The 24,763-nt window shown below is 56.8% G+C and overlaps 2 protein-coding genes across 7 annotated transcripts in view; one reads left to right on the forward strand and one right to left on the reverse strand.

Annotated features, from left to right (window-relative positions):
• The window catches only part of HDAC7 (histone deacetylase 7), a 36,155-nt gene extending 21,113 nt beyond the window's left edge, over positions 1–15,042 (forward strand). For 5 of the 6 annotated variants that reach the window (XM_070410353.1, XM_070410354.1, XM_070410356.1 and 2 more), the window contains 18 exons: positions 146–256; positions 395–575; positions 760–956; positions 1,174–1,344; positions 2,466–2,685; positions 4,484–4,617; positions 4,779–4,899; positions 5,156–5,205; positions 6,451–6,558; positions 7,716–7,771; positions 7,907–7,994; positions 9,051–9,170; positions 9,404–9,501; positions 10,898–11,016; positions 11,977–12,110; positions 12,432–12,516; positions 13,637–13,775; positions 13,928–15,042. In XM_070410353.1, coding sequence (XP_070266454.1) covers positions 146–256; positions 395–575; positions 760–956; positions 1,174–1,344; positions 2,466–2,685; positions 4,484–4,617; positions 4,779–4,899; positions 5,156–5,205; positions 6,451–6,558; positions 7,716–7,771; positions 7,907–7,994; positions 9,051–9,170; positions 9,404–9,501; positions 10,898–11,016; positions 11,977–12,110; positions 12,432–12,516; positions 13,637–13,775; positions 13,928–13,973 — 2,178 coding nt within the window. In that variant the 3' untranslated portion in view covers positions 13,974–15,042. The remainder of the gene's footprint in view (positions 1–145; positions 257–394; positions 576–759; positions 957–1,173; positions 1,345–2,465; positions 2,686–4,483; positions 4,618–4,778; positions 4,900–5,155; positions 5,206–6,450; positions 6,559–7,715; positions 7,772–7,906; positions 7,995–9,050; positions 9,171–9,403; positions 9,502–10,897; positions 11,017–11,976; positions 12,111–12,431; positions 12,517–13,636; positions 13,776–13,927) is intronic. The other variant, XM_070410357.1, reaches the window with a different exon arrangement.
• A 976-nt stretch (positions 15,043–16,018) lies between these two features.
• On the reverse strand, positions 16,019–23,397 carry SLC48A1 (solute carrier family 48 member 1). Its single transcript, XM_070410358.1, has 3 exons — positions 23,189–23,397; positions 17,718–17,885; positions 16,019–17,192 (listed from the first exon to the last, which is right to left on the reverse strand). Exons 1-3 carry the CDS (start codon positions 23,322–23,324, stop codon positions 17,056–17,058), a joined length of 441 nt encoding a protein of 146 aa, XP_070266459.1. The 5' UTR covers positions 23,325–23,397; the 3' UTR covers positions 16,019–17,055.
• Positions 23,398–24,763: the final 1,366 nt, after the last annotated feature.

Here is a 24,763-nt window from a genome sequence, read left to right on the forward strand (position 1 = left end):
ACTCTCAGGAGCAGTTCTGAGGCTCAGTCTTCCTCTCAGCAGGGGCCCTGGGGCTGCTGGGCTGCTGGGGCTGGGTGTTCTGGGGAAGGCATGCCCAGGGGTGGAGGTCTGGGACCAGTGACCCCTGCCCTGCTCCCCATGGCAGGCGCTCTTGGGCCAGCGGCTGCGGAGGCAGGAGACCTCTCTGGCCCCGTTCGCCTTGCCGACAGTGTCCTTGCTGCCCGCAATCACACTGGGGCTACCCGCCCCTGCCAGGGTGAGTGGCTGAGGCGCCCTCCCCCATGCCAAGCTCCCCAGCTTCCTTTACTCCCTTCTCCTGCTGCCTCACCCATCGCCTTCACTGTTCTCTCTGCTGGAGCCTGCTCCCCTGTGACTCCTCCCGCCTCTCCCCCAGGCTGATGGTGACCGCAGGATCCACCCAACTCTGGGCCCTCGGGGGCCAGTCCTAGGGAGCCCCCATGCTCCCCTCTTCCTGCCCCATGGCCTGGAGTCCGAGGCTGGGGGCACCATGCCCTCTCGTCTGCAGCCCATTCTCCTCCTGGATCCCTCAGTCTCTCACACCCCCCTGCTGACTGGTGAGTCCTGCTGCTTCCCCAGGGGAGGGGCTGGATCCCTGCACCCTGGTAAGGGCTGACCCCCTCCGCTGCCCCATCTTTCTGTGCATCTCCCTGCTGAGTCTCTGCCCCCCACCCATGCCCTTGCTTCTTTCCATTCTTCTCCATGGTTCCCCCCTGATGCCACCCCCCACGTTCTTTCCAGTGCCCGGGTTTGGGCCCCTGCCCTTCCACTTTGCCCAGTCCTTACTGACCACCGAGCGGCTCTCTGGGTCAGGCCTCCATTGGCCGCTGAGCCGGACCCGCTCAGAGCCTTTGCCCCCAAGCGCCACCGCCCCCCCATCACTGGGCCCCCTGCAGCCCCGCCTGGAGCGGCTCAACCCTCACGTCCAGCTGATCAAGGTGAGGGGAACTGGGTAGGGGAGGTGGTAGGGGTTGCTTCACTGGGCCCACGGGGGCTGAAAGAAGAAGGGAGGATTTGGAAGGGCAGGGATCTGGAGGGCCGAGAGCTACTTGGCCAATGGCAGCCCAGCCAAATCAATGGCCACCCAGCCCACCACGTCCCACCCCACACTCCACGCTCCAGCATGGCTTCTCAGCGGGTATCTTCCCTCCTCAGAGGTCAGTCAAGCCGAGTGAGAAGCCCCGACTACGGCAGATACCCTCGGCTGAGGACCTGGAGACGGATGGTGGGGGAGTGGGGCCCCCGGGGGATGACAGCCTGGCATGCAGGGGGTCAAGCTCGGGGCAGCATGAAGCCAGAGGCCCTGTTCTCCAGCAGCACCAGCAGGTATGGCAGTGCCCGAGTGCCCCTCAGAGGTGTAGTCAGTTAATGCAGGGGCCTGGCATAGACGGGAGGGAAATAGGATATCAGTGCAGGGAACAGCCCTGAGACCCACGATGTCCGCCAGATCCACACACACACATGCGCACGCGGTGCACATATGCACGCAGGCACACTTTCACTACACGTGCACTCCAGCAGCCTGCCAGGCTCCGGGTGAAGCATGTCCCTTGTCCAGCAGTGGGACTAGCCTTTGATGGAGCCATACACATGTCTCCCCTAGTACTTCTCCCCGGGACCAGTACTGTTTCCAGGAAGGTGGCTAGGGCAGGAAGTGGGGCAGAGCCAGGCTCAAGCGCGCTAACCAGCACTCCCACCGTGTGATCAAGCCACGGGGTAAGCGTTTGCTAGGGCTGCTGTCGCAAGTACTACACACTGGGCAGCTGAAGCAACAGCAGTGCATTGCCTCCGTTCTGAAGGCTAAAAGTCTGAAATCCAGGAGTTGGCAGGATTGCGTCCTTCTGAGAGATGTGAGGGAAGGAGCTGCTCCAGTTCTCTCCTCGGCTCGTAGGCGACTGTCTTCTTCCTGTGTTTTCACATTGTCTTCCTTCCGTCCATGCCTGTATCCCCATTCCTCCTCTCTATACGGACAAGAGTCGTGGTTTAAGGCTCACTCTAATGACCTCACGTTACCTTGGTTACCTCTGTAAAGACCCTGTCTCCAGTTCAGGCCACATTCCAAGGTGCCAGGGGTTAGAATTTCCTTCATCAATAAGAGTGGGCCCATCAGATGTGGTAGCAGTGGCTCACGCAGGTCCCCATGTCCTCGGGCAGGTGCACGGTCCATGTCCCTGAGATTCCTCACCTGGGTTCTGGCTTTGGAGTCCCGAGGGCCCAGGGAGCTCGGGGGATGGGCTGGTCAGTCTGAGGTGCAGATCTTCAGTGGGCTAGTGGGAGTAGGGAGCTTAGAGTCAAAGGCCGGAGCCTGGCTGGGAGGCAAGACTAGAGGCCTCACCCCTGGAATCACACCAGGAAAGGGGCCTGTTTGGAGGTTTCCGAGACATTGGGCAGAAGCACAGGGAGCAGGATCCTGAGAACCTGGAGACTGAGGCCGCTGTGTCCCGCAGGTGTTCCTCTGGGAGCAGCAGCGACTGGCCGGACGGCTGCCGCGGGTAGGCACTGGGGACCCTGTGCTGCTCTCCCCGGCCCAGGGCGGTCACCGGCTCCTGTCTAGGACTCAGTCATCCCCAGCTGCACCCGCCTCGCTGCCAACGCCAGAGCCCCCCAACCAGGCCCGTGTCCTGCCCAGCTCAGAGGCCCCCGCCAGGACCCTGCCCTTCACCACAGGTAAGTCCTGGATGAGAGTGGGGCAGAAGGAAGGGCTTGAGACACACAGAGGCTGGGGCACGGGTCCATGTCTGCGTCACAGTACCACTCAGGACGAGGCCACAGCACACTTTCTTGGTCTTGTGAGACCCACACAGCGTCTGTGAAGCAGGGGGATAGGTGGTGGTTCTCATTTTACACACGAGAAGACCAGGCTCAGGAAATCTAAGGTGACAAGCTTGTGGCCAAATAGCAAGCCGGCAGTTAGAACTGGCTAAGAATTGTCAGGAGCTCCTGACAGCTAGTTCAGGCCTTTCAAAAATGACATCTATTGTTTTCACTCTGCTTGGAGAAAGAGCTCAAAAGCATTTTAGAAGTTTTGCCCGGCCGGCGTGGCTCAGTGGTTGAGCATTGACCTATGAACCAGGAGGTCACACTTTGATTCCCGGTCAGGGCACATGCCTGGGTTGCAGGCTCGGTCCCCAGTGGGGGGTGTGCAGGAGGCAGCCAATCAATGGTTCTCTGTCATCATTGATGTTTCTATCTGTCCCTTTCCCTACCTCTCTGAAATCAATAAAAAATACTTTATTTTTTAAAAAGGCATTTTAGAAGTTTTGAAAAATGCAGAAAAAGCATAAAAATCAGCCATCAGTATCCCCCCACCCCGAGGTAGCCACTCTTAAACACTGCTCGATTCTGTCCTTGTCCTGGGTATCTGTACACACACCACACACAACACCACATGTACCACAGACACAGTACCCGCTTTATTCAGTTAACATTACAAACACTTTGTGATATAATCAGTCTTCAGAAATGAGGTTTTTATAGTGTCCCATCATAGTACTTTATTTTTATTTAGTGCATGGGGCGGCGTTGGGGGTGTCCCTCAGCTTGGCCTGCACCCTCTTGCAGTCCAGGACCCCTCGCTCCTTACCTCCCGCCTGCTCGCTGCTCCTTAGAGCTGCTGTGGAGGTGGGAGAGGCTCCCGCCACTGCTGCTGTACTCACCAGCTATGAGCCCAGCTTCTGGCTGAGCGGCACTACCCGCTGTGGGAGTGCACTGACCACCAGAGGGAAGCTCCTGCATTGAGCATCTGCCCCCTAGTGGTCAGTGCGCATCATAGCAACCAGTCATCCTGGTTGTTCCGCCATATGGTCGCTTAGGCTTTTATTATATAGATTTCTTACTGGTTGGGCAGTTAGTCGGTTACTCGTTTTTCCTCATTTGAATTTCCTCGTACCTAAACCTTCATTCATCCCTGGGTCAGTCTCAGGGAGTGGCATCCCTGGGTCCAGTGGTGTGAGAATTCTGAAGACCCTGACACCCTAGACTTGCTGAAAGGGATGGTCCCACTGGCAGTGCACAGGGCCTTCCTAGTTGTTCGCTGATCAAGCTGAAACAGACACTCCCCAAAACCGCATCTGTCTCGTCACGTGGCCCCGTGTTGCTCTGGGCTTCCCAGCTCCCAGTTTTGGAGTTTCTGTGGAATTCTGTCTCCTCTGCCTCCTCCTATTCGAGTCAAGACATCCAGTGTGAGACCCCAACATCGGGCCTCCCTTGGTTAGGCTCTGAGTTCTTGATGTCGTGGAAAGGTAGTGGCCATGTAAGGAGGACTGGTGTCAGGAAGGAAGGTGGGGCCGTGTTGGTGTGCATGTGAGGTGGTGAGGCTGCCTGGGTGAGCAGCCGGGAGTGTGAATTCGTGGGAAGGGCCAAGGTGTAGGATGGGGTGTGGGGTGTGTGCCAAGCCTGGTTCCATGTTGTCGGGGGGGCACTGGGGACTCCCTGGGGTCCTGGCTCTGACCCCCGCTCCCCTCAGGGCTGGTGTATGACTCGGTCATGCTGAAGCACCAGTGCTCCTGTGGAGACAACAGCAGGCACCCGGAGCACGCGGGCCGCATCCAGAGCATCTGGTCCCGGCTGCAGGAGCGGGGGCTCCGAGGCCAGTGTGAGGTGAGGAGGTGGGCGGGCGCTGTGGAATCGGGGAGGTAAGAGTAATGGAAGGGAAGGGGCCGAGGGCCTAGAGCCAGCATGAGATGATGGAAGAGGCGGGTGGTGGTATGGCAGGGAAGGGGGCAAGCAGGGCCTCAGGAGCTCCGTGGGCCCTTCCTCAGTGTCTCCGAGGCCGGAAGGCCTCCCTGGAGGAGCTACAGTCGGTGCACTCCGAGCGGCACGTGCACCTCTACGGCACCAACCCGCTCAGCCGCCTCAAACTGGACAACGGGAAGCTGGCAGGTAGGGGCCAGTGGGGTCTGGGACCCTCATACCTCCGCTGGCTCACCTTGCCTACCCGTCCAAAATCTCTCCTGTCCCAGCTCTGCCAGCCTGTCCCCCCAGCATCCTTGACATCCCCACGCCTCCCCTGGCCCCTCTGCTGCCCATCCCCTCGCCTGTGCACCCACCCTGGCCCTCTTTCCAGGGCCTCCCTGTGTCCTGGCCAGGCCAGAGGCTGCGAGGGTTCAGCTCACACACACCGGGCCTCTCTCCACAGGGCTCCTGGCACAGCGGATCTTTGTGATGCTGCCCTGTGGTGGGGTTGGGGTAAGTGTGCCCGGGGTTCTCGAGCAGGCATTGCCGCGGGCTCTCAGGTCTCCTTTCCATGCCCCCAGGCCCCACCCTGCCTGCTTGTTCTTGTGGTTCTGCCAGACCCGGCGGGCCAGAGACTTTCCCATAATGCCCCTCTGCTGCCTAGAAGCGCCTTGCGGACAGGTGTGTCCTCAGCCCACCAGTGTCTCCTAAGTGTGGAGCCTGTGCCTCACACTGAGAAGGTGCTTGGTAAATGGCGAGTGAGGCTATGAGAGCAGGGCCAAGGTCATCCCTTCATAAGACCCCAGGGGTCGGGCCTGGCCACTCACCGGAGTGAGCCCCCAGGCAGAGTCGGGGCTGCCTGGGCTGGGACTGTGGGTGCCTCCAGTGTCCTTGGGGACTCAGGCACTTCCCTCCCGATCCCCACTTTTCTCCCTCCCTCCTCACACTGCTTGGGGGGCTTCCGGCCTCCCTAGCAGTGCCCGCCTTGCCTGAAAGGTCCCCGCAGTGGTTGCCCGGCCCGCCGGTGTGTGGAGGCAGGGGATGGAGGCCTGGTTTGGAGGGAAATGGGAGCTTAGCTGGGGGGACTGTTGGGAGCCAGTCAGCGCCCTATTCACAACTTCCCATTTCTTGCCACTTTCTGATTTTTCCAACTGTTTTTGCTTCTGTTTTCTCCTCCCTCCTCTCCCTCTCTCTCTGTCTCTCTCTCTTTCTCCAGCCTCTTGAGACTCTCTCTGCCTTCCTCGCCTCTCTTGGTTCGCCTCGCCCTCCCCATCTCCCCATCATGCCCCCCGGCCCCTCCCTAGCCTTGAGGCCCAGGGACTGGGTTTGGGGGGCCTCCCAGCCTGGGCTAGGGGCCCTGAGTGGAAGACAGTGGTGCAGACGGCCCCTCGAGCTCCGACGTCCCGCAGGGCCTGAGCAGAGCCAGCTGGGGCTTAAAACCCGCTCCAGGCCCAAACCCCAAGTCCCGCCCAGGTAACGCCATGCCCCCTCCTCTGACCGGGGAGGCAGGCGCCATGCCGCCAGCGCAGTGCTGGCCACATACGGGCTGGTGATGTGACTGAAGCTGGGAAGGAGACGTCATGTTGGGACTGGGGGATACAGGAGGCCTTGCCTTTGGGCGGTGGGGCACTGGGGAGGCAGCACTGTCTGCCCAGCTCCCTGCCCCTGGGGTCCTGGCCATGGGGTGGGCACCAGCCATGGGCCCTGGCTCCCGTGGGAAGCCTTGGATGATGCGGGCCCTGACTCTGGCCCCCACAGGTGGATACTGACACCATCTGGAACGAGCTGCACTCCTCCAATGCAGCCCGCTGGGCCGCCGGCAGCGTAACCGATCTGGCCTTCAAAGTGGCTTCCCGCGAGCTGAAGGTAAGACATCTGGGTTGAAGGTGGGCAAGCCACGGAAGGAGGGAGTAGAATGAGGCAGCCGGGGGCCCAGACCCAGGGCCCCAAGATCTCATTTCTCTTGGATAGCACCACAGGGTTTTGGAAGGGTAATCAAGAGCTCTGGGGACCAAAATGAGATTTGAACCATAGATTCATGTTACTTGGTGGGAGTCCACCACTGGGACCCTGGGCCTTTGGTCTCTAAGAGACACAAGACACAGGTCATGATCACCCAGGATCATTTAACATAGACCCAATGTGTGACTGTAGGCAAGTTGCAGGAGTCTCTGGACCTCTGTGCATTGGCAGATTGTTTCTTTGTAGTGTTGAAGTTTTTGGGGTTTTTTTTTTAAATTGGTTTTTAGAGAGAGAGGAAGGGAGAGGGATAGAGATATAGGAACATCAATGAAACATCGATCGACTGCTCCTGCATGCCCCCTACTGGGGATCGAGCCTGCAACCCAGGCACGTGCCCTGACCAGGAATTGAACCTGACCTCCTGATTTATAGGTTGATGCTCAACCACTGAGCCACACCGGCCGGGCTCCCCCTGCAATGCTGAAGTTTTGTAGACTGGGTTGGTACCTGGGCTGGACACCTTACAGGGGCTTGTCCTGAGGTCCCCCTCCCCCCACCCCGTTGTTTAGGAGCTCAGCCCAAGGTGGTCACGGTGTCCTCAGTGTCAAAGCCCTTTGGTGGGCCTTTGCAGTTAAGGGCACAGAACTGGGTTTAGAATTCTGGCTCCACCGTTTACAACCAGGCAACTTTTCACAAATTGCTTAACCCACCTAAACTTCAGATTCCTCCTGTCTGTAAACTAGAGCTAATAATAATGTTTATCTCATGGAGATGTTATGAGGATGAAATCCAGTATTTATAAAGAGCTTAGCACAGTGCCAGGCACGTAGTTTTGGCCCGATGAACAGCTGTTATTACAAAGTGCTAACAGCCAGGACACACCAGGCGGGGGTTTCTCTGCTCGCATCCAGCCTGAAAGCAGAGGATGCCAAGCCTGGGGGCTGAGTACCGGGCACTTCAGACCCATCCTGGTCCTGGGAGGAGCTGGGGCTGTGGCATGTTTATGGCGATGGGGTCAGAGGGCTGGCCCTTCGGTTGATAAGCATTCTTTCCATTTCCAGAACGGTTTTGCTGTGGTTCGGCCCCCAGGACACCATGCGGACCGTTCCACAGCCATGTAAGGTCTGGGGAAGGCCTAGGTGGGATGAGCCTTTTGGGGCGGGACCAGGCCAGGATCGGGTAGAGACGGGAGGCCGGACAGGTGGAGGCGCAGGAAGGATGGGCTGTCAGGACTTCCCTTTTCTCCTCCCAGGGGCTTCTGCTTCTTCAACTCCGTGGCCATCGCCTGCCGGCAGCTGCAGCAACAGGGCAAGGCCGGCCGGATCCTCATTGTGGACTGGGTGTGTCCCGGTGCCCAGCCCCTTCAGACCCAGAGCCCTGTGGAAAGAGTTCTGAGCCTGGCATCAGGAAATGTGGTTTCATGTCCTAGCTCTACACTGGCCTCCCGAGCCTCCGTTTCCCCCTTGTATAAAAGGTGGGAGAAGGCCTTCAGCCATAACAGGCTCCCACAATGGGAGGAAGGAACCATTTGAGTGCTGTCTTTTGGCCTCTGTTGACTTCTTTCTGCGGCTTTAATTTCTGCATTTCCCCTATGGATAGTGACAATAATAGTAACAGCAGATAACATTAACATTCCACTAATCACATCCAGACACTGATGGGTTTTACATGGGACATATTTATTCCTGACTGTAACCTGGTTTTCAGACAAAGGAAGTGAGCACAGAGAGGTTACGTAACTTGCACACAGCAACACACCTAGTCTGTCCTGAGCCGGATGTGAAACCCGTTGGTTAGTGCTCGCGTACATGCATCTAAGTATAAGCTGCCCCACTCTGTGTTGACACCTGTGATTGGGACATGCCTGTACAGAAGCTGAGGACAGTAGAGGAGCTTTCCACACGTGCACCCTTGCATGGTCCTGTGAGCTACCGACTGCAGAGCCACAGCTTTCCCTAGGATGGATGGCGGTGGGCCTCACGTACCTGCCCCTCTGTACTTGAGCTTGCTTCTCATCACCTGCATCATTCCATGACCTTGGACAAGACACAGTAGTGAGATTTTCTGATGTATCATCCTGGACTCTTCCCTCTCCTCCACTAATCCACTCCCACACACTCTTTCACGGTCAGGTCTGCCCTTGGCATGCTTCCTCCCCTTCAGGGTCTCGTAGGCACCCCCATTCAGCATGTTATATACACATCTCTGCATACATGCAGAGACTGAGGCTCAGAGAGGGCCCATGGATTACTTGGGGCCACTCATCAGTTTTGCTCTAGGAACTCCAGTTTCCTCACCCCATCTAGGGTCCTGACCCTCAAACTGGTCACTAACCTCAAAACCCTTCCAACCTGCTCCGGTCTCCATCTCTCTAATCCACTGCCCATCTCCCACAGGATGTTCATCATGGCAATGGCACCCAGCACACCTTCTACGAGGACCCCAGTGTGCTCTACATCTCCCTGCATCGCCATGACGGTGGCAACTTCTTCCCGGGCAGTGGGGCCGTGGAGGAGGTAACCACGTGTCGGGTCTACCTCTTCCGGCCCCATTGACTCTCTCGTGACCCTTACTCTGCCTCTGTTACAAGTAGCTGTGTGATCCTGAATAGATTGTTTAGCCTCTCTGATCCTGTTTCTCCATCTGAAAGTGAAGAGGGTATATGAGCTGGTCTTGCAGAGCTAACATCCTGGCATTGCTCTCCTGGGACTCTGCTCTCCTCATGTCTCTCTTGCGTCCTGTTTTCCAGGTGGGAGCTGGCAGCGGTGAGGGCTTCAACGTTAACGTGGCCTGGGCCGGAGGTCTGGATCCCCCAATGGGGGATCCTGAGTACCTGGCTGCTTTCAGGTAAGTGCTCTGAGGCCTAGCCCATCCAGGCCACCCTTTCCTGCCCTTTTCCCCAGCAGCACCAGGTTGGAGGCCATCAGTTGGTTTGTCAGCCGGTCCTCATTCAATCACCAGACATTATAAGTCAGCCCGAGGCAAACAAAAGCAACGGCACTGTTATACTGGCCTCTAGTAGCCTCCAGTTCCAATGCGAAGACAGGAAATAGAATGAAATAGTCAAAGGGTACTTTGTAAAGGCACTTGTTACCAAGAGCCAATGTTGAACTGAGTGCTGGGAGACGGGCAGGTGGAGTGAGCAGAGCAGACATTCAGTCCAAGAAAGCTGCCTGGAGGAGGTGGGCTTTGTGCAGAAGGTGAGAAACTTAAATTGCAGAGAAAGATGATGTCCATATTGGGGGAGTTGTTTAGGAAAAGCCATTCTAGAAGAGCTGCTTTGGGCTCTTGTTCAAGAGCCCTTATATATTTCTTTCTGGGGCTCCACCACTCCATTTGGGAAAAGGAAATCTGGAAGTAGGTCTCCAAATACTTTCCTGGAGATATTTTCCATGAGAGCTAATTCTGTAAAAGCCCTGCCCATAGCCCAGGGCTGTGAAAGACACCAAAATGGACCCTAGAGGTGGGTCAGGGATGGAGGAAGGCAGCTGTGGGGGTTGGCAGGGGCTGAGGAGGAGAGAATATATCTGGGTAGCCCAGGATCTCAGAGTCTAGTCACCCTAGTCAGCCCTTAGGTGGTGAGTGGCGAGGCGTGGTGGCAACTGAGTACCGAGTATTTCTAGTCCCTGAGGCTTAGTGACCTGTACCTTTTTTGTGGCTCTGACCACTGCACTCCATAGACACACACACACACTCTTCTTTCATCCCCTCTCATACCCCATTCTTGGCTCCTTCCTGCCTTGTTCCAGTTGAGCACACTTGGTGGCTGAGCCCTTAGGCTGTGTCAGGGTAATGGCACATCCCTGTGCAGAAGAAGTGAGAGGGGCCCTGGCCGGTTTGGCTCAGTGGTTAGAGTGTTGGCCCATTGACCAAAGGGTTGCAGGTTTGATTCTTTGTCAAGGGCACATAACTCAGTTGCAGGTTTGACCTCACCCCCTATTGGGGCTCAAGTGGGCGGGAGACAACCAATTGATGTGTCTCTCATGTTGATGTTTCTTTCTCCCTCTCTCTCCCTCCCACTCTCTTAAGAATCAATGGGAAAAATATCCTCAGATGAAGATTAAAAAAAAATAAGGAAGTCAGAGGGATCCATTAATCCTTCTGGGAGATTGGGTATCTTGGAGTCCTAACAGCAGGGTGCCCCACAGTAAAGGTGGTAGAGAGGGCTGGCACCAGTGGGGGCCCTTGGCCTCTGCCCAGCAAGGCTACAGTGTGGTGAGCCCTCCTTCTCGCACCCTCACAGGATAGTCGTGATGCCCATTGCAAGAGAGTTCTCTCCGGACCTGGTCTTGGTGTCAGCTGGGTTTGATGCTGCCGAGGGTCACCCAGCCCCACTGGGTGGCTACCATGTTTCCGCAAAATGTAAGGAGGGCCCAACCTAGGGGAATGAGGGCTAGACTGGGAGGGGAAGGCGGCTGTGTCGGGCCAGGACTGTGAGTGTGAGGACTGAGGTATGACAGCTGGCCCTGGGATTCCCTGGGTTCCCCTAGCCTAGCATAGCCCAGGGCCCTTTCTCACGACCAGCTCCATTCACCATGGAAAGCTTGGCTAAGTCACACCCTGGGAAGCTCAGCCATAGGACTCCCCCGCCCTAAGTGTGTCATTCCCAGGATGGGCTTGCAGCTTCTTTGGAGGGAGGATAGGAGGAGCAGTGTTCTCAGAATCGAGGGAGCCCGCTCAGCCTGCTGGGCCACGGGGCCTGAAGGACAGAAAGAAAAGATGGTGAGACTCAGTGAAAAAGACGTCGCTGGAGTCGATGCCCCCGGTTCAAGTCCTAGCCCTGCCGTTCACTAGCTGTGAACCCTTGTGCAAGGACCTTAGCTTCTCTGAGCCCTGAGTGAGGCATACTAATAGGTTTCACATGGGACTCCATGTGAAGGCGCTTGGGATGGTAGTTTTCCATCTGCATCATCCTATATAATAAAACCCTAATAAACAAATCGACCAAACTGCGGACCGACCAGTCGCTATGGTGCACACTAACCACCAGGGGGCAGATGCTCAATGCAGGAGCTGCCCCCTGGTGGTCAGTGTGCTTCCACAGGGGGAGTGCTCAGCCAGAAGCTGGGCTCACAGCTGGCGAGCGCAGAGGCCGTGGTGGGAGCCTCTCTAGCCTCCGAGGCAGCACTAAGGACCCCTCAGGGGATGTCCGCTGGCGCAGTCTAGGCTGAGGGACCCCCCCTCCCCCCCTAGTGCACAAATGTTCACCGGGCCTCTAGTTATGTATAAGGGAAGAAGCAAGCAGGGACATAATACATGGAGAGGGTCCACCTCTCCTCTACCCCTCTCCCTCCCTTCTCTCCCCTTTCCTCAAATATCTAGGTTTTGGGTACATGACGCAGCAGCTGATGAGCTTGGCTGGAGGTGCAGTGGTGCTAGCCTTGGAGGGCGGCCACGACCTCACAGCCATCTGTGACGCCTCTGAGGCCTGTGTGGCTGCTCTTCTGGGCAACAAGGTGAGCTGCTCCCCTCATCCATGCCTCTGTGGGAACAGGAGCCCAGCACTCGCGCAGGACTGCCCCCAAAGAGCAGACAAATGGGGTGCATCCCTGAGGGCCCACAGATAGGGCGGGGATGGCCAGGCCTGGAATAAGAGGGACAGAGCGGATGCCTCTTCCCCAGGTAAGGTCTGAAGCCAGAACCTCTCTGCCCTAGGTGGAGCCAGAGGCACATGCCTATCTGTGCCCAGAAACCAGAAAGCCAGGGCCCTTGGTGTGGGGGAGACCTGGGCTATGGGTCCCCAAGACTGGTGGTTGATGTACTATTTTCTTCCGTAGGTGGATCCCCTCGCAGAAAAAGGCTGGAAACAGAAACCCAACCTCAACGCCATCCGTTCTCTGGAAGCTGTGATCCGGGTGCACAGTGAGTGTAGAGGGAGGACACCCACTGACCCTAAACTTGGGAGAACCTCACGGGTGCTGTTCCCAGTCACCAGAGCTTCCACTGCCAGCCAGGCTAGGGACCTTGGGGCTGGTCAGGAATGGGCTTCCTATCAGTTACCTCAGCCGGATGGTGGGGCAGCCACCCCAAGTGCGGATACCCTCAGAGCCTCCACACGGGCCCCGCAGGGACCACCAGACAGTGGCCTGCCTCCTCAAGGCAGGGCTGAGCTCCCATCTCCACCACAGCCCCAGGCCAGGGCCAGTGAACAGCTACACTCAGGCTCGTTTGTTAACAGTGCTGGTTCCCACCTCAACCCTCAGTCCTGGCCACAAGGGCCTCAGACGCTCTGCCCGTTTGGGGGGCTGGGTCTTAAGATAATCCCACATTTGGAAAGCACTTTAAAATTTCCATTTCAACTCAGTATCTATGGAGCATTTTGTGTAAATACCCATGATCTATGCTAGGGATACAAAAAAGGAATAAATTAGGTTTCCTTGCATCTGGGCTCAGTAAGGGCATGCAGGGAACATAAAGGTGTTGCGGGAACTTTGTACAGAGCCCTCGCTCTGGGCGTGTTCCCTGGACCTAACTTCTCACAAGAGGAGGCAGGGTGGGCACGTCCATGTGGGAGCCCGAGGCGGGTGAGTGGCTAGCCGGTGGCCACCCCGTGATGACAGTCAGCTCTCCCCGTGCTGGGTCCTGGGCTGACCATTGCTGGACTGACCATCTGCTCCTGTCCTATGTTCTGGGCTGACCATTGCTTGGGGCTGATGCCCTTAGGAACCATGCACCTGTGGGAATAGGCTAGAGGCGACCTTTCAGCCAAAGGCGGGGGAGAATGGCTTGGGCTCCTATGAGGCCACCTCATAGCCATGCTGAATGCTCTGCTCACTTTGTCAGGGCTGTGGGGGCCAAGTCGAGGAAGGTTGTGTCTTGAGGTAGAGGCAGGTGAGAGAACTGACCGCAGATTGAGGATACGGCCGCTACTCTTGGACCCTGGCCTGAGATGTTCGGTCTCCGTACCGGTCTAGGATGTGTGAGGAGGCAGGCAGGAGGACTTGTTTTCCCCAACCCTCTCTGACTAGGCTTCTTGTCCCAGGTAAATACTGGAGCTGCATGCAGCGCCTGGCCTCCTGTCCAGAATCCTGGGTGCCCAGGGTGCCAGGAGCTGACGCAGAAGAAGTGGAGGCAGTGACTGCACTGGCATCCCTCTCCGTTGGCATCCTGGCTGAAGAGAGGTAATACCGACCCCCGGCTGGCAGCCTCGCCACCCCTTGAGCCCTTCCAACCGGAGGATCCCAGATTCCAGCCCAACCTTCTTGGGAAGGTGGGCTGAGGCCCTTTCTGCAGCCCCCGGCCCCCCAGCAACCCCATGCTTATCCTCCCCCAGGCCCTCAGAGCAGCTGGTGGAGGAGGAAGAACCTATGAATCTCTAAGGCTTTGGAATAATTCTGCCGGCCCATCCTGCCCTTCCGACCTGGTTCTCTTCTTACCTCTGGCAATAGTACCTGCTCCTGGGGTTTTCAGAGATCCTCTGGGCAGGTAGTTGTGGCCAGAGAACAGTCCCTTGACAGTCACTCCAAGGAGACTGAAAAGGCCCCTGGGTCTAGGATAGGGACCAAAGAGGGCAGCCGGCCAACCCCCTGTAGGGCTCTCCTAAAAACAGAGTCTGCCCATGTGGGGTCCAGGCCCTACTGGGCCCCCATTCCTCAGGACTGCACGGAGGACTGGCTCAGTCAGGCCCACCCATAACCACTATTCTTGGCGCTGTAGACCCTGGACTTTGCACACAGCCCCAGGCTCCACACAGAAATGTGAACTTGGCCTCAGCCAGGGTAGCCCTTCCTAGGCTCTGAGGGCTGGAGTGGGGGGGAGGGAGACAGATAGGAGGAGCCAAGGGGTCCTATATCCCTGAGTGCAGGGGGAGTCCCTCCTCTTGCCTGTTTACTCAAATGACTATGGAAGCCACCCCAACCCCGCACCACCACCGGGCAGTGAGACAAAGCTCCCTCAAGAGCAGTCATCGTTAGGCCCCCTCTGGTGCCGACCATCTCAGTGCCCTGGTGGAGGAGAAGGGTGCTCTTGGAGTTCCGTGCTTCCTGATCCAATGGTGCCAAACCCTCATCTCCCCTCAGAAGCACAGTGTGACCCCCAGGGATCCCTCGGTCACTGCCCCCTCCAGGAGTGTTCTCTTTCTGGGGTGTCTCCCACCCCAGCTCCAACTCCTGCCCCACATAGGACTAGCTTGGCTGAGGGGGAAGGGGGTGGGAGAGTAGATGCAAGACATGGGGTAGGGGAGGCAGACTGGCAAAGTCAAGGCTTCTGGGGCCAAGAAGGATAGTATGTGTGTGCGAATGTGTGCGAGAGTGTGTGTGTGTGCGTGTGTGCGTGTGCGTACATGTCTTCCCTTGGACAACCATACCCTGTGTATGTATGCATGTTTTTGTAAAAAAGAGAAAAAAAATGGAAAAAAGTCTGAACAATAAATGTTTTATTTGCTTTAAAGGTGCACATGACAGGGGATGGGGTGTGCAGGGGGCACACAGCTCCACAGCACAGCGTGCGTCTGTTCGCTGTGGAGAAGAAGGGACCAGCTCCCCCCAGCTCCTTGCCCCTTGTGGAGCTGCCCTGCAGGAAGAATCCATTCTGAACACTCTAGCTGCCCCTGCCTGCCCCACCTGGGGTAATAAGGAGGTGGCAGCTTTGGGCTGAGTCCATAGACAGAGGGCCCACTGTGGGGTGGAGTGGGGGGGTGGGGGGCAGGTATATAGCTGCTCAGAACCTTCTCACTAAGGCATCCCCAAAGAGTCGTGAATCAGACTTACCTGGTTCCAGTCCCAGCTGGGAGGTCAGTTGTGTCATGTCCCCTCTAGGGGCCTCTGTTTCCCAGTTAAAGGCTCCGGAAATAGACACTGTTTATGGTTCCTGCTCTAATGCACCATGACTTCTTAAGCGTATACTGAGCCTCAAAGAGAGAAGAGGTGAGGCCACAGGCCTGGACAAGCTCAGTGCATGCCAAGATGATGGTGCCAGGGCTGCCAGCGCCTGTCTCTATGGCTCTGAGTGGGCCAGGCTTGTCCAGCCTGCGGGAGGAGAGCCTCATGACCTCAGACCTGGCCCCAAGCCCTCACAGCCGGGGAGAGTATGAAGGGAAGAGGATCTGTCCCCTTCCCATCTGTCCTGCCTCTTGGGTGACAGACACTAAACCCCATCTGTCCTGGCTGAGGCTGTGTCCACGGGCATCCTCACCCCGGCCAGGGTGTGCCGAGAGCCAGAGGAGGGGAGTCAAGCCGGTGGGTTCCCCCCTGCCAAGGGGACCAGAGGGAGAGGGTCTCCAGCCCCTGAGACACCAGCCCCTCCTCTGCCCGCCAGGGCACATTGTGAGCTAAGGAAATGGCTTTACGAGACAACTAGAGGCCCAGCACCACCAGCCCTCCCACCCACTGCTCTCACAATCCCCCCAAGAAACAACCAGAGGCTGTCTGATACAAACAGTCGCTGTATTTCTGCTTAAGTGACAGTAACACAGATAAGGCAAAGAGCTGAGGTGGGAAAGGGGTAGACCGTGCAAAATGGCAACCTAACATAAAAAGACACACGTATCAGTAGCCTCTTCCCTCCCGAGTCAGGGGCGCCCTTGGGCCAGTGTATGGGCAGAGAGCAGGTTTATCCTTCAAGAGGGAGGTAAAAAAAAGATCTAAGCTCTAGGTGAGGGGCAGGAGTTGGGGGAGGGGGTATCTCATAGCAGGGGGTGTTCTGGGCGTAACCAGGGGCAGGTGTGAGCAGGCCGAGTGGAAATGCAGGGCTGCAGGTGTGTAGGCACAGATCTGGGGTCCTTCCGGCCTACACCATGCTGCCCCCTACTCAAGCCCTTCTGGGGGCAGGAGCACCTTCCCCAAGATCCTTAGTCTGGCCTCAGGTGGGGAGTCCTGCTCTGAGGTGTGTGGTGCGTGTAAGAGGGAGGACTTGGGTGGTAACGGAGATGACTGACCAGCACGCTCGGGAGGCCAGCTCAGGGTGGGACAGGGACACTGAACTCTCTGCCCAAGACCTTGGGGGAACAACAGGATGGGATGCTGGGGTTTGGGGTGAGGTCTCTACTGGAGACCCCTTACTTGACCTTCCCTTCCCAGGTTTCCACCCTGGTCTGAGGGAAAGTCCCTGGGGCAGCAGGGACCAGATCACCTGCCCCCAGGCATGGGTCAAGGCCTCTTGGCCCCTCAACTGTTGCCTTGGCCCTTACAAAGCTTCCTCACTGAGCGCTAAGAAAATAGATCTATTTGAAAAGCTTCCCTCCAGCCAGGCTAATGAGGAGCAACAGAGCAGGACCCCTTTCCATCACCCCCAGGTCTCCCCCAAAGTGGACGGGGACAGTGTCCTGGGAGACCAAAGTCTTCCTGTTGTGTATTTCCTGCCACGGTGCTGGGGTTCCCCAGGGGTGGGACAGTCCCACCTGATGTCTCAGAAGCTGAGTCCAGGTCCTGAGGACCCCAGGGTGCCGAGATCTCACCCCCTGGGTCAGAAATCGCTGAGGATGCTGATGTCGGCAAAGTCAGCCCGGTAGCGGTGGGCGTAGAGGCTGAGCAGGAAGGCCCACTTGAAGGCAATGAAGCTCCAAACGCAGGACAGGTAGTAGCTGTTGGGGTCTTTGAGGCCTGCAAGGGAGAGGAGCCCGACTGTGACTCTAGAGGGCCTTGCCCTCTTCCCCAGCCCCCATCCCACAGGGCTGGGGCCGCCCTCGCCAACCTCCAATAGAGGCTGAACCAGCCTTCAGGATTTGCAGGCAGTGGGATGAGGGAAGTTCAGGGCTGGCCATTCACAGTTGTGGCATCTTTTGCTTTTGTCACTTTTACCCTCGGCCACTTCCAACCCGCTTGAACCTGCCTGAACATCAGATTCCCTAGGGTCAAGGACAAGGGCCTTTGGCTTCTTGCTGGTTGCAGCCACCAGGGGGCACTGCCATCCTACTACATGTGCTCAGCACTTGCCACACATTTCACTGAACCCTTCCAACCCCAGGGTATGGCTACTCTCATTCAACCCACTCTAACAGAAAACTGAGACACAGGAGGTTAAGCGATCTGGCCAGTCCCTTGGATGTCAGTGCCACGCCCCACCCCCCCCTCCCCCCCCCCCCCGCCCCATCCAGTCCCCCCTCCACCCCCAGCACTGGCCCTCACTCTGGTGTCGGGTGATGGCCAGCACAAGGAAGTTGCAGAAGGTGGCAATGGAGACGGCTGAGAAGAGGACGCCCACGAAGAAGAAGCCACGCAGCCCCTTGAGCCAGGTCCTCCAGTAATCCTGCATGTACATGATGTGCGTCACCAGGACCCACAGTGCCAGCACACCTGTGGGACAGACTTGGTCAGAGGGACAGACACTGCCATCACCCTCTCCTCCCAGCCTCCTGCCAGTGACCCTGGGTCCTCCAGGGACTTTTAGGACCCCTAAGCCAGACCTATTTCTGGGTTAGGAAATGCTGAAATACAGAGAGTGTTGGTCTTTACAGTCTCATGACTCTGGAATGGAGTTTTTGGAGGCTATAGGGCCTGTGATATCACGAGAGCCTGATTGCAAGAGCAGATAAGGGAATCTCTCTTCAGTCACACAGTCGAGATCGGCAGAAATATAAAACCGTATCATTCTCCCTAATTTTTTTTGTTTTGGAAAACTTGACTGTTTCCTTACACAAATATTACTTGTGCTAATTCAATGTGATTTTTAATATTTTAAATGCTTACAAATGTTCTCAGTTATAATTTCTAATATGGCACATACAGATATAACCCACATAAAATTTTCTTGGGGTTTCACTACTTTTTAAGACTGTAAAGGGGCCCAGCCTGAGGGCCACAGATGTGGGAAGCGGTCCTCCCTCCCTGATGTTCCTCCACCCAGCCCTCAGGGCTTTCAAGACCTTGCTCATGGCCATACCCCCGTCACTCCCTCCAGTTTGCTGCAAAGGGCAGGCCTGGTGCCCTCAGCCTTTCCTGGGTCCACCCTCTGGGCCAGGCTGGGCATTTCCCCGACAATGCCAGCTGCTGCTCAGCCAATATGAGTGCCCTCTGTGCCAGGCCGTGCCTGTCGCACAGCCTAAAGAGTGGAACAAATATCAATCCCATTGGCAAGGGTCTGGAGCAGGCCTGCAGGGTCCCTGCAAGGAATGAGGAAAGAGGCAGAGCCAGCTGCAAGCCTGGCAGGTGTGGCCACACAGGCGGGGGGTCCTAGGAGTCAGGAGACCTGTGCACACATGCACAGGAAGGATGGACATCTGGTTGGGGAAAGTGGTTGGTTATCTGTGGCAAGAAAGAGAAGAAAAGGAAGTTGATAAGGAGGTGGGGGTGGGAAGAGTGCTTTGACTGAATCTATGATGTTTTAATTCTTAGGCTGGGTGGTAAGTGTAAGAGTGTTTATTAAATTATCCACCCTTTTTCAGTTGCCCAAAATATTTCATAAAAATGTTTTTTAAGTTAGGGAAAACAAGGCAGAGGGGAGCATCATCACAGAGCTATGCTCCGGTCACCAGCCCAGAAGTTGTCACAATTTAGGCAGCCTGGAAAGGGATGAAAACCATGAGACTGCCAGCCAGGAAGCCTGGGGCCATACTCCATGGCACTCCCTCATGACCTCTCAGAGCCTTAGTGTTTCATATCTAAAGATGGATAAGCCCAAAGGTCCCGCCAGCATGGAAACTTGGAGACTCCAGTTCCACACTAGTGAGATGCAGCCCTGCCAACGCTGCAGCTTCCCCTCCCGCCGTTTCACCCACACTCTCCCAGCTCTGCCCCTGCCCACCCCAAACTTCCTGGAGGGCCTGGAATATGGGTCCCTCCACCTCTGAGATCAGGATGAGCCCGAACAAGCATCTCTCCATGGCCGAGGCAGGAAGTGGGAGCAGGCCAGAGGTGGACAGAGTAGCAACCCCACGGCTTCAGCTCACATCTTACGTGATCTGGGTTGTGTGCCAGCCACCCTTCCCAGAGTCTTTGCCTATCTTCTCACATGCATCCTAGGTGTTCATTTGGAGAGCCAATGGCTTCTTAAATGGCCCAAGAAAGAGGCTTGTTGTCACTGAGTGCGTTTGAGGAACAGTCAGAATGGCACCAGTCTGGGCCAGCCCCGTTGCCCTCTGTCTCTTTAACATGCCATGGGGTGGCTGGGGTAGCTGAGCTCTCAGATCCTCTGCCACTCAAAGATTCTGGAAGCTAGCTCAGGAGAAAAATTAGGTCAGAGCCATGCCTCTGTGACTCAGCAATTTCTGGGTTAGGAGATGCTGAAATACAGGCCTATGGAAATGCCATCTCTTAGCCCCCAAAACACCCACCCCCACATATACCCACGTGCCAAAAGGGGCTGAGCAGGAGGAAAAGGCAGATGGCTATCTTGTGTGTTCCAGGTCCCAGGTCTTTGTTAATTAGCAGGCACAACCTTCCCCACCCCTCCCTTCCCCTGCACACAGGGCTCACCTCCAAACACCAGCCAAGCCTGGAAGCAGGCTCGGTCCCACCTACCCCAGCTCTCACCACTGTCTGTGGAAGAAGGACCTCCCTCACCAACTCCACCCAAAGGTGCTCAGTGAAGGAGCAGGAGGCCCCACTGGCCCCTTGGCAGGAGGCAACTGTCCCTCAGCCCCGCTCCCTTCCCTAGGACACTGTGGGCTCCAGAAGCCTGGTCTGCATAATCCAGGCAGAACGGACAGGTCCCCAGGACCACCCACACGCATGTCCATGCCAGACCTCACCCCTCACTCCACCCGACCTGCTTCCAGGAACAGAGACCCTGCTTCTCTCAGGGAAAAGCAAGGCCCGGAGCTCCTCTCACTCACAGCTCCCCTGGGAAGAACACAGAGCCGTTTGGACTCCTGGGGCGACTTTTCTATTCTTTTCCTCTTTCCTTGTCTGCTAGATGTACAGTAAGAGTGTGTGTGTTTCCCCAGGGTTCCCACAGCAAAGCTTCCTTCTGCAACTGCCTTTCCTCCAAGCTTCTTCCCGGCACCACCGGGATGGGAGAGAGCGGGTCTCCACCCATGAATGCTCTTCCCGCTGGCCCCAGGGGCCCCAGGGGCCCCAGGCTCACCCTGTCCCAGAAACCAGCACCCCACTGGCCACTGCCTGCTACCCAGGAAGAAGACACACACTAGGGCTGCCCTCTGGTGACTCGGCAGTTTCTGAGCTAGAAAATGCCAAGTCAGAAGTGGGGTGCTCACAAGTCAGTAAATTCGCTGATGCATCACCCCAAAAAGAGGAAGAAGTCTGACTGGCGACAGACTCTCAGAACCCACTCAGGGTGGAGAGGGCACGTGGGTAGCCCTGGCCAGGCAAGCCCTCCCTCGCCCCACCACACCACCGCCAAGCAGCTATGGCTCTTCCACGACCACCTCCTGGATGTCCAAGGCCAGACTGTCAGGGAGGCACCAGGACCTTGCTCCCGCTGATCGCTGCCCTGGTGCCCAACTCCACAGCTGGCCTGCCTCAGAGGGAAGCCTGCAGGGACGGACAGGGCAGAGTTGGGGTCAGAGGGAAGCCCCAGGACTCCCTGGAGCATAAGCTACAGGGCCTAGTTCAGTGATGGCGAACCTTTTGAGCTCGGCGTTGTCAGCATTTTGAAAAACCCTAACTTAACTCTGGTGCCGTGTCCATATAGAAGTCTTTTGATATTTGCAACCATAGTAAAACAAAGACTTATATTTTTGATATTTATTTTATATATTTAAATGCCATTTAACAAAGAAAAATCAACCAAAAACATGAGTTCGCGTGCCACCTCTGACACGCGTATCATAGGTTCGCCATCACTGGCCTAGCTCATGGCTCTCCAACAGGCAGCTGTGAGATGAATGAGAGAGGACACAAACTGCAACATTACAGGCCTGGAAAGCATGTGGGGGGTGGGTAGAGGGGTGGGAGGGAGGGTTGGAGGATGGGGGTGGGTAGGGTGTCTCTAAGATCATCTCCTTCACTGGCATCTCCTCCAACTCCTTACAGATGAGGAAACTGAGGCCCAGGAGGCATTGATGGGCCCAAGGTCACACAGCCTGGGCTCACTACACCAGGCCAGACTCCCAGCACACCCAGCTCTGATCCCAGGGATGGCCCTCCCTCCTCACCCCCAAAACAGCCCCCATCTCAGGTCTTATCAGTACAACCACAGCGCCTGGCCTGAAGACACCACCTTTCTGAGGGGAAAGCAGAAGGCTGGCAAGAAACAGGAAAAAAACTGCAAGAGAACCAGGAGAAACAGGGTAGATGGTGAGGGTCCCGGGGTGGAAGGAGGAGTCGGGTCTGCAGATAGGTGAACAGAGGTAGTCTGGCAGCCCCCAGGGAGAACAGAAAGCCACAGGTGGTGGGGCATCCAGGCAGGCATGAGAGCAGCCCAGCCAAGGCACCCACCACCCTTCCTTGGTGACTCCCCAGTGCTCTGGTTGGCGCTGCGTAGGCTGTGGCTATGTATGCCCTCTTATAAGGCAGAACCCACCTCCCGCTCCTTTTCTACCCAGGGATGGCTCTCAGTAAGCTCAGGGGCAATGTGTAAATCTAGTTATTCGTCATCAGACATTAAGGTCTCTTTGGGCAGAGGGTTTTAGTAATGGAAGAAGCACATCATCTGTAAAAGCATTATCCTTACGTGTATTTTTTTTTTCCAAAGGTCTTTTCCCACACGTACTATTTCATGTCGCTGTGTAACCCCAGGCGAGCTATTTATTTACTCCAAGCCTCAGTTTAAGCAGGCACAACAATAATGCCTACTTCACAGGACTGACATAAGGATTAAACGAGACAATGCAAGCAGATTGCTTAACAGTGTCTGGCACGTAGAACGCATTAAAAAAGTTAGCAAGTAGGAAAAAAATGTTTCACTTTCACACCAATTTTACAACACAGAGAGGCTAATGGCATGCCCTAAAGGTGCACAGCGAGCACAGAGCACCGGTGAGCACCCGGCTCCCACCAGGGTGCTGACGTTCTCACTTCAGCGCTGGTCTCCGCTTCCCTCCTAGAGGCACCGAAAGGGCGGCCAGGGCGGGTGAGCAGATATCGGTGCAGGAGTCACAGCACCAGGGTGGCCCAGAGACACCGACGCGGCGGAAACAGACGTCCAGTTTCCCTCGCATCCCCCGAGTGCTCTTCCAGGCCCCCCCACCGCCCCCCCCACCAAGGCCTCCGCTGGGCGGGGTCCACACCAGAAAGAGGCAGGTGGGCTTCCCCAGGAGCCCCGGCCCTCCTCCCACTTACCCGTCTCTGCCCTCGCCCAGCCCCAAGGAAGAGGCGCTGCAGCAGCGGGACCCCCAGAACAGGTGTTTGGAGGGTCTTCGCACTGAGCCCGGGACAGCCCGGGGAAGCGGCGGCGAGCGACGCGGGGCGCAGGGAGGAGGTGCCATGGGCAGTGGGCGGGCGAGGGGCCGCGAGCCACCCCAGGCGGCAGCGCCTGGCGGGCAGGCGGGTGCCAACCCCCGCGGGACGTCGGCGCCCCGGGCAGCGCCAGGGCGCGGAGAACGCTTGGGCCGCGAGAGGCCCGCGCTGCGAAAGGATGTTTTGGGTCAACACCCGCCCCTGCTCCCCCGGGAGGTGTCACCCGCCAGGAGCCTCGGGAGCAGAGCGCCTCCCCGCTCCCCACAACCCGGCCCCAACGCCCCCCCCGAGCCCCGGGGTACCTGCGAGTCCCCCCATCGCCGCCGTCCACGGCTGGCTGTAGACCACCGTCCACACGATGAAGATGGAGAAGCCGGCCACGGAGCTGAGGCCGGAGTAGGCGGCGCGGAGGCCGAGCTGCCTGCGAGACGGGGCCATGGGCGGCGGGCGCCGGGCGCGAGGGCGAGCTCAGCCTGCGGGGAGTCACAGGTGCAGGGCCCGGAGCCGGAGCCTGAGCCGCCGGCCGCCGCGAGCTCCGCCCAGGCCCGCCCCCGCCCCCGGCCCCGCCCCGCGCCGCCGCCGGCACAGCGCCCTCCCCGGCCGGAGGCCGCCGGAGCCCGAGCCCAGGCCCGCAGAGCTCGGCGCCTGCGGTCCTGAGGCTGCCGGGCTTTCTGATGGTCAGGGGGATGGATGCCCGTTCACAGGGCAGACCCCGGGCTTGTCCTCAGACCCGCCGTATCCGGGTACTTGGGCATCGGCGGGGCCTGGCAATGCATGTTCATAGAAGCCAGCTGCGGTGGCTGCTTTCAACGTTCAATCTCTGGATAGGAGGCACATTCTCTTTTAAAATTTGAGATTTAAATGTCTCATTACAAATTAAAACACCAATTAAGAAACATGAAAGTACACAGTGAATACGATTCCTTCCGCCCTGCCCGGTCCCCTCCCAGACTTTCTTCAGACGGTACTTCACACTGAAGCTTGAGAATCCCTGCCACCATCACCTTCTAACTCTCGCTCACAGCTCCCCTTTCCTTTCATCTCCACAAGCCTCACCCCCTCACCCCAATCCCTACCAAACATCACCTCCACCCTCAGCATCAGATGAAAGGGGAAACCCCGACCTAACACAGAGCCCTCAGGGCACTTAGAATCAAGTTGGGGAGGCCTATCACATACCTGCACAGAATAAGTAGCCAGTATTTCTTGTATTCATTTCTTTTCGCTGCAAATTACCTCGAATTTAATGGCTTAAAATAGCACACATTTATAATCTTCTAGTTCTGTAGACCCCAAAATGGGTCTCCCTGGGCTAATATGAAAGGGATGGCAGAACTGCCCTCCTGAAGGCTCAAGGAGAACATCCGCTTCCATGGCTAACTATATACATTCCTTGACTCAAGGCCCTCTTTCCTCATCTCCCTTCATCATCTCCTTTGAACTCTGCTTCTGTTGTCACATCTTCTCTCTTCCTGACTCTGCTCCCTCCCTCTTTTCCCTTATAAGGACCCTGGTGATTAAGAATCTGGATAATCCAAAATAATTTTCCCACATCAAAATCCTTAACTTGCCCAACCAGCATGGCTCAGTGGTTGAGCATCAACGTATGAACCAGGAGGAGACAGTTCGGTTGGATTCCTGTCAGAGCACATGCCCAGGTTGCGGACTCGATCCCCAGTAGGGGGCATGCAGGAGGTGCCCATCAATGATTCTCTCTCATCATTGATGTTTCTATCTCTCCCTTTCTCTTCCTCTCTGAAACCAATAAAAATATATTTTAAAAATCCTTAACTTAATCACATCAACAAAATCTCTTTTGCCATGTAAAGTGATATATTCACAAGTTCTGGGGATTAGGACATGGACATCTTGGGAGA

Source organism: Myotis yumanensis, unplaced genomic scaffold (assembly GCF_028538775.1).
Source record: "Myotis yumanensis isolate MYYU_CA2020_CCGP unplaced genomic scaffold, mMyoYum1.0.hap1 SCAF_3, whole genome shotgun sequence".
NCBI lineage: Eukaryota > Metazoa > Chordata > Mammalia > Chiroptera > Vespertilionidae > Myotis > Myotis yumanensis.

Excerpts from the sequence above, each read along its gene's own strand:
- SLC48A1 (XM_070410358.1), bottom strand. The coding sequence starts at position 23,324 with ATGGCCCCGTCTCGCAGGCAGCTCGGCCTCCGCGCCGCCTACTCCGGC. Across the intron at positions 17,886-23,188 it reads GGCGATGGGGGGACTCGCAG|GTGTGCTGGCACTGTGGGTC; the intron begins GTACCCCGGGGC and ends TCTGTCCCACAG. Across the intron at positions 17,193-17,717 it reads GGCCATCACCCGACACCAGA|GCCTCAAAGACCCCAACAGC; the intron begins GTGAGGGCCAGT and ends TCTCCCTTGCAG.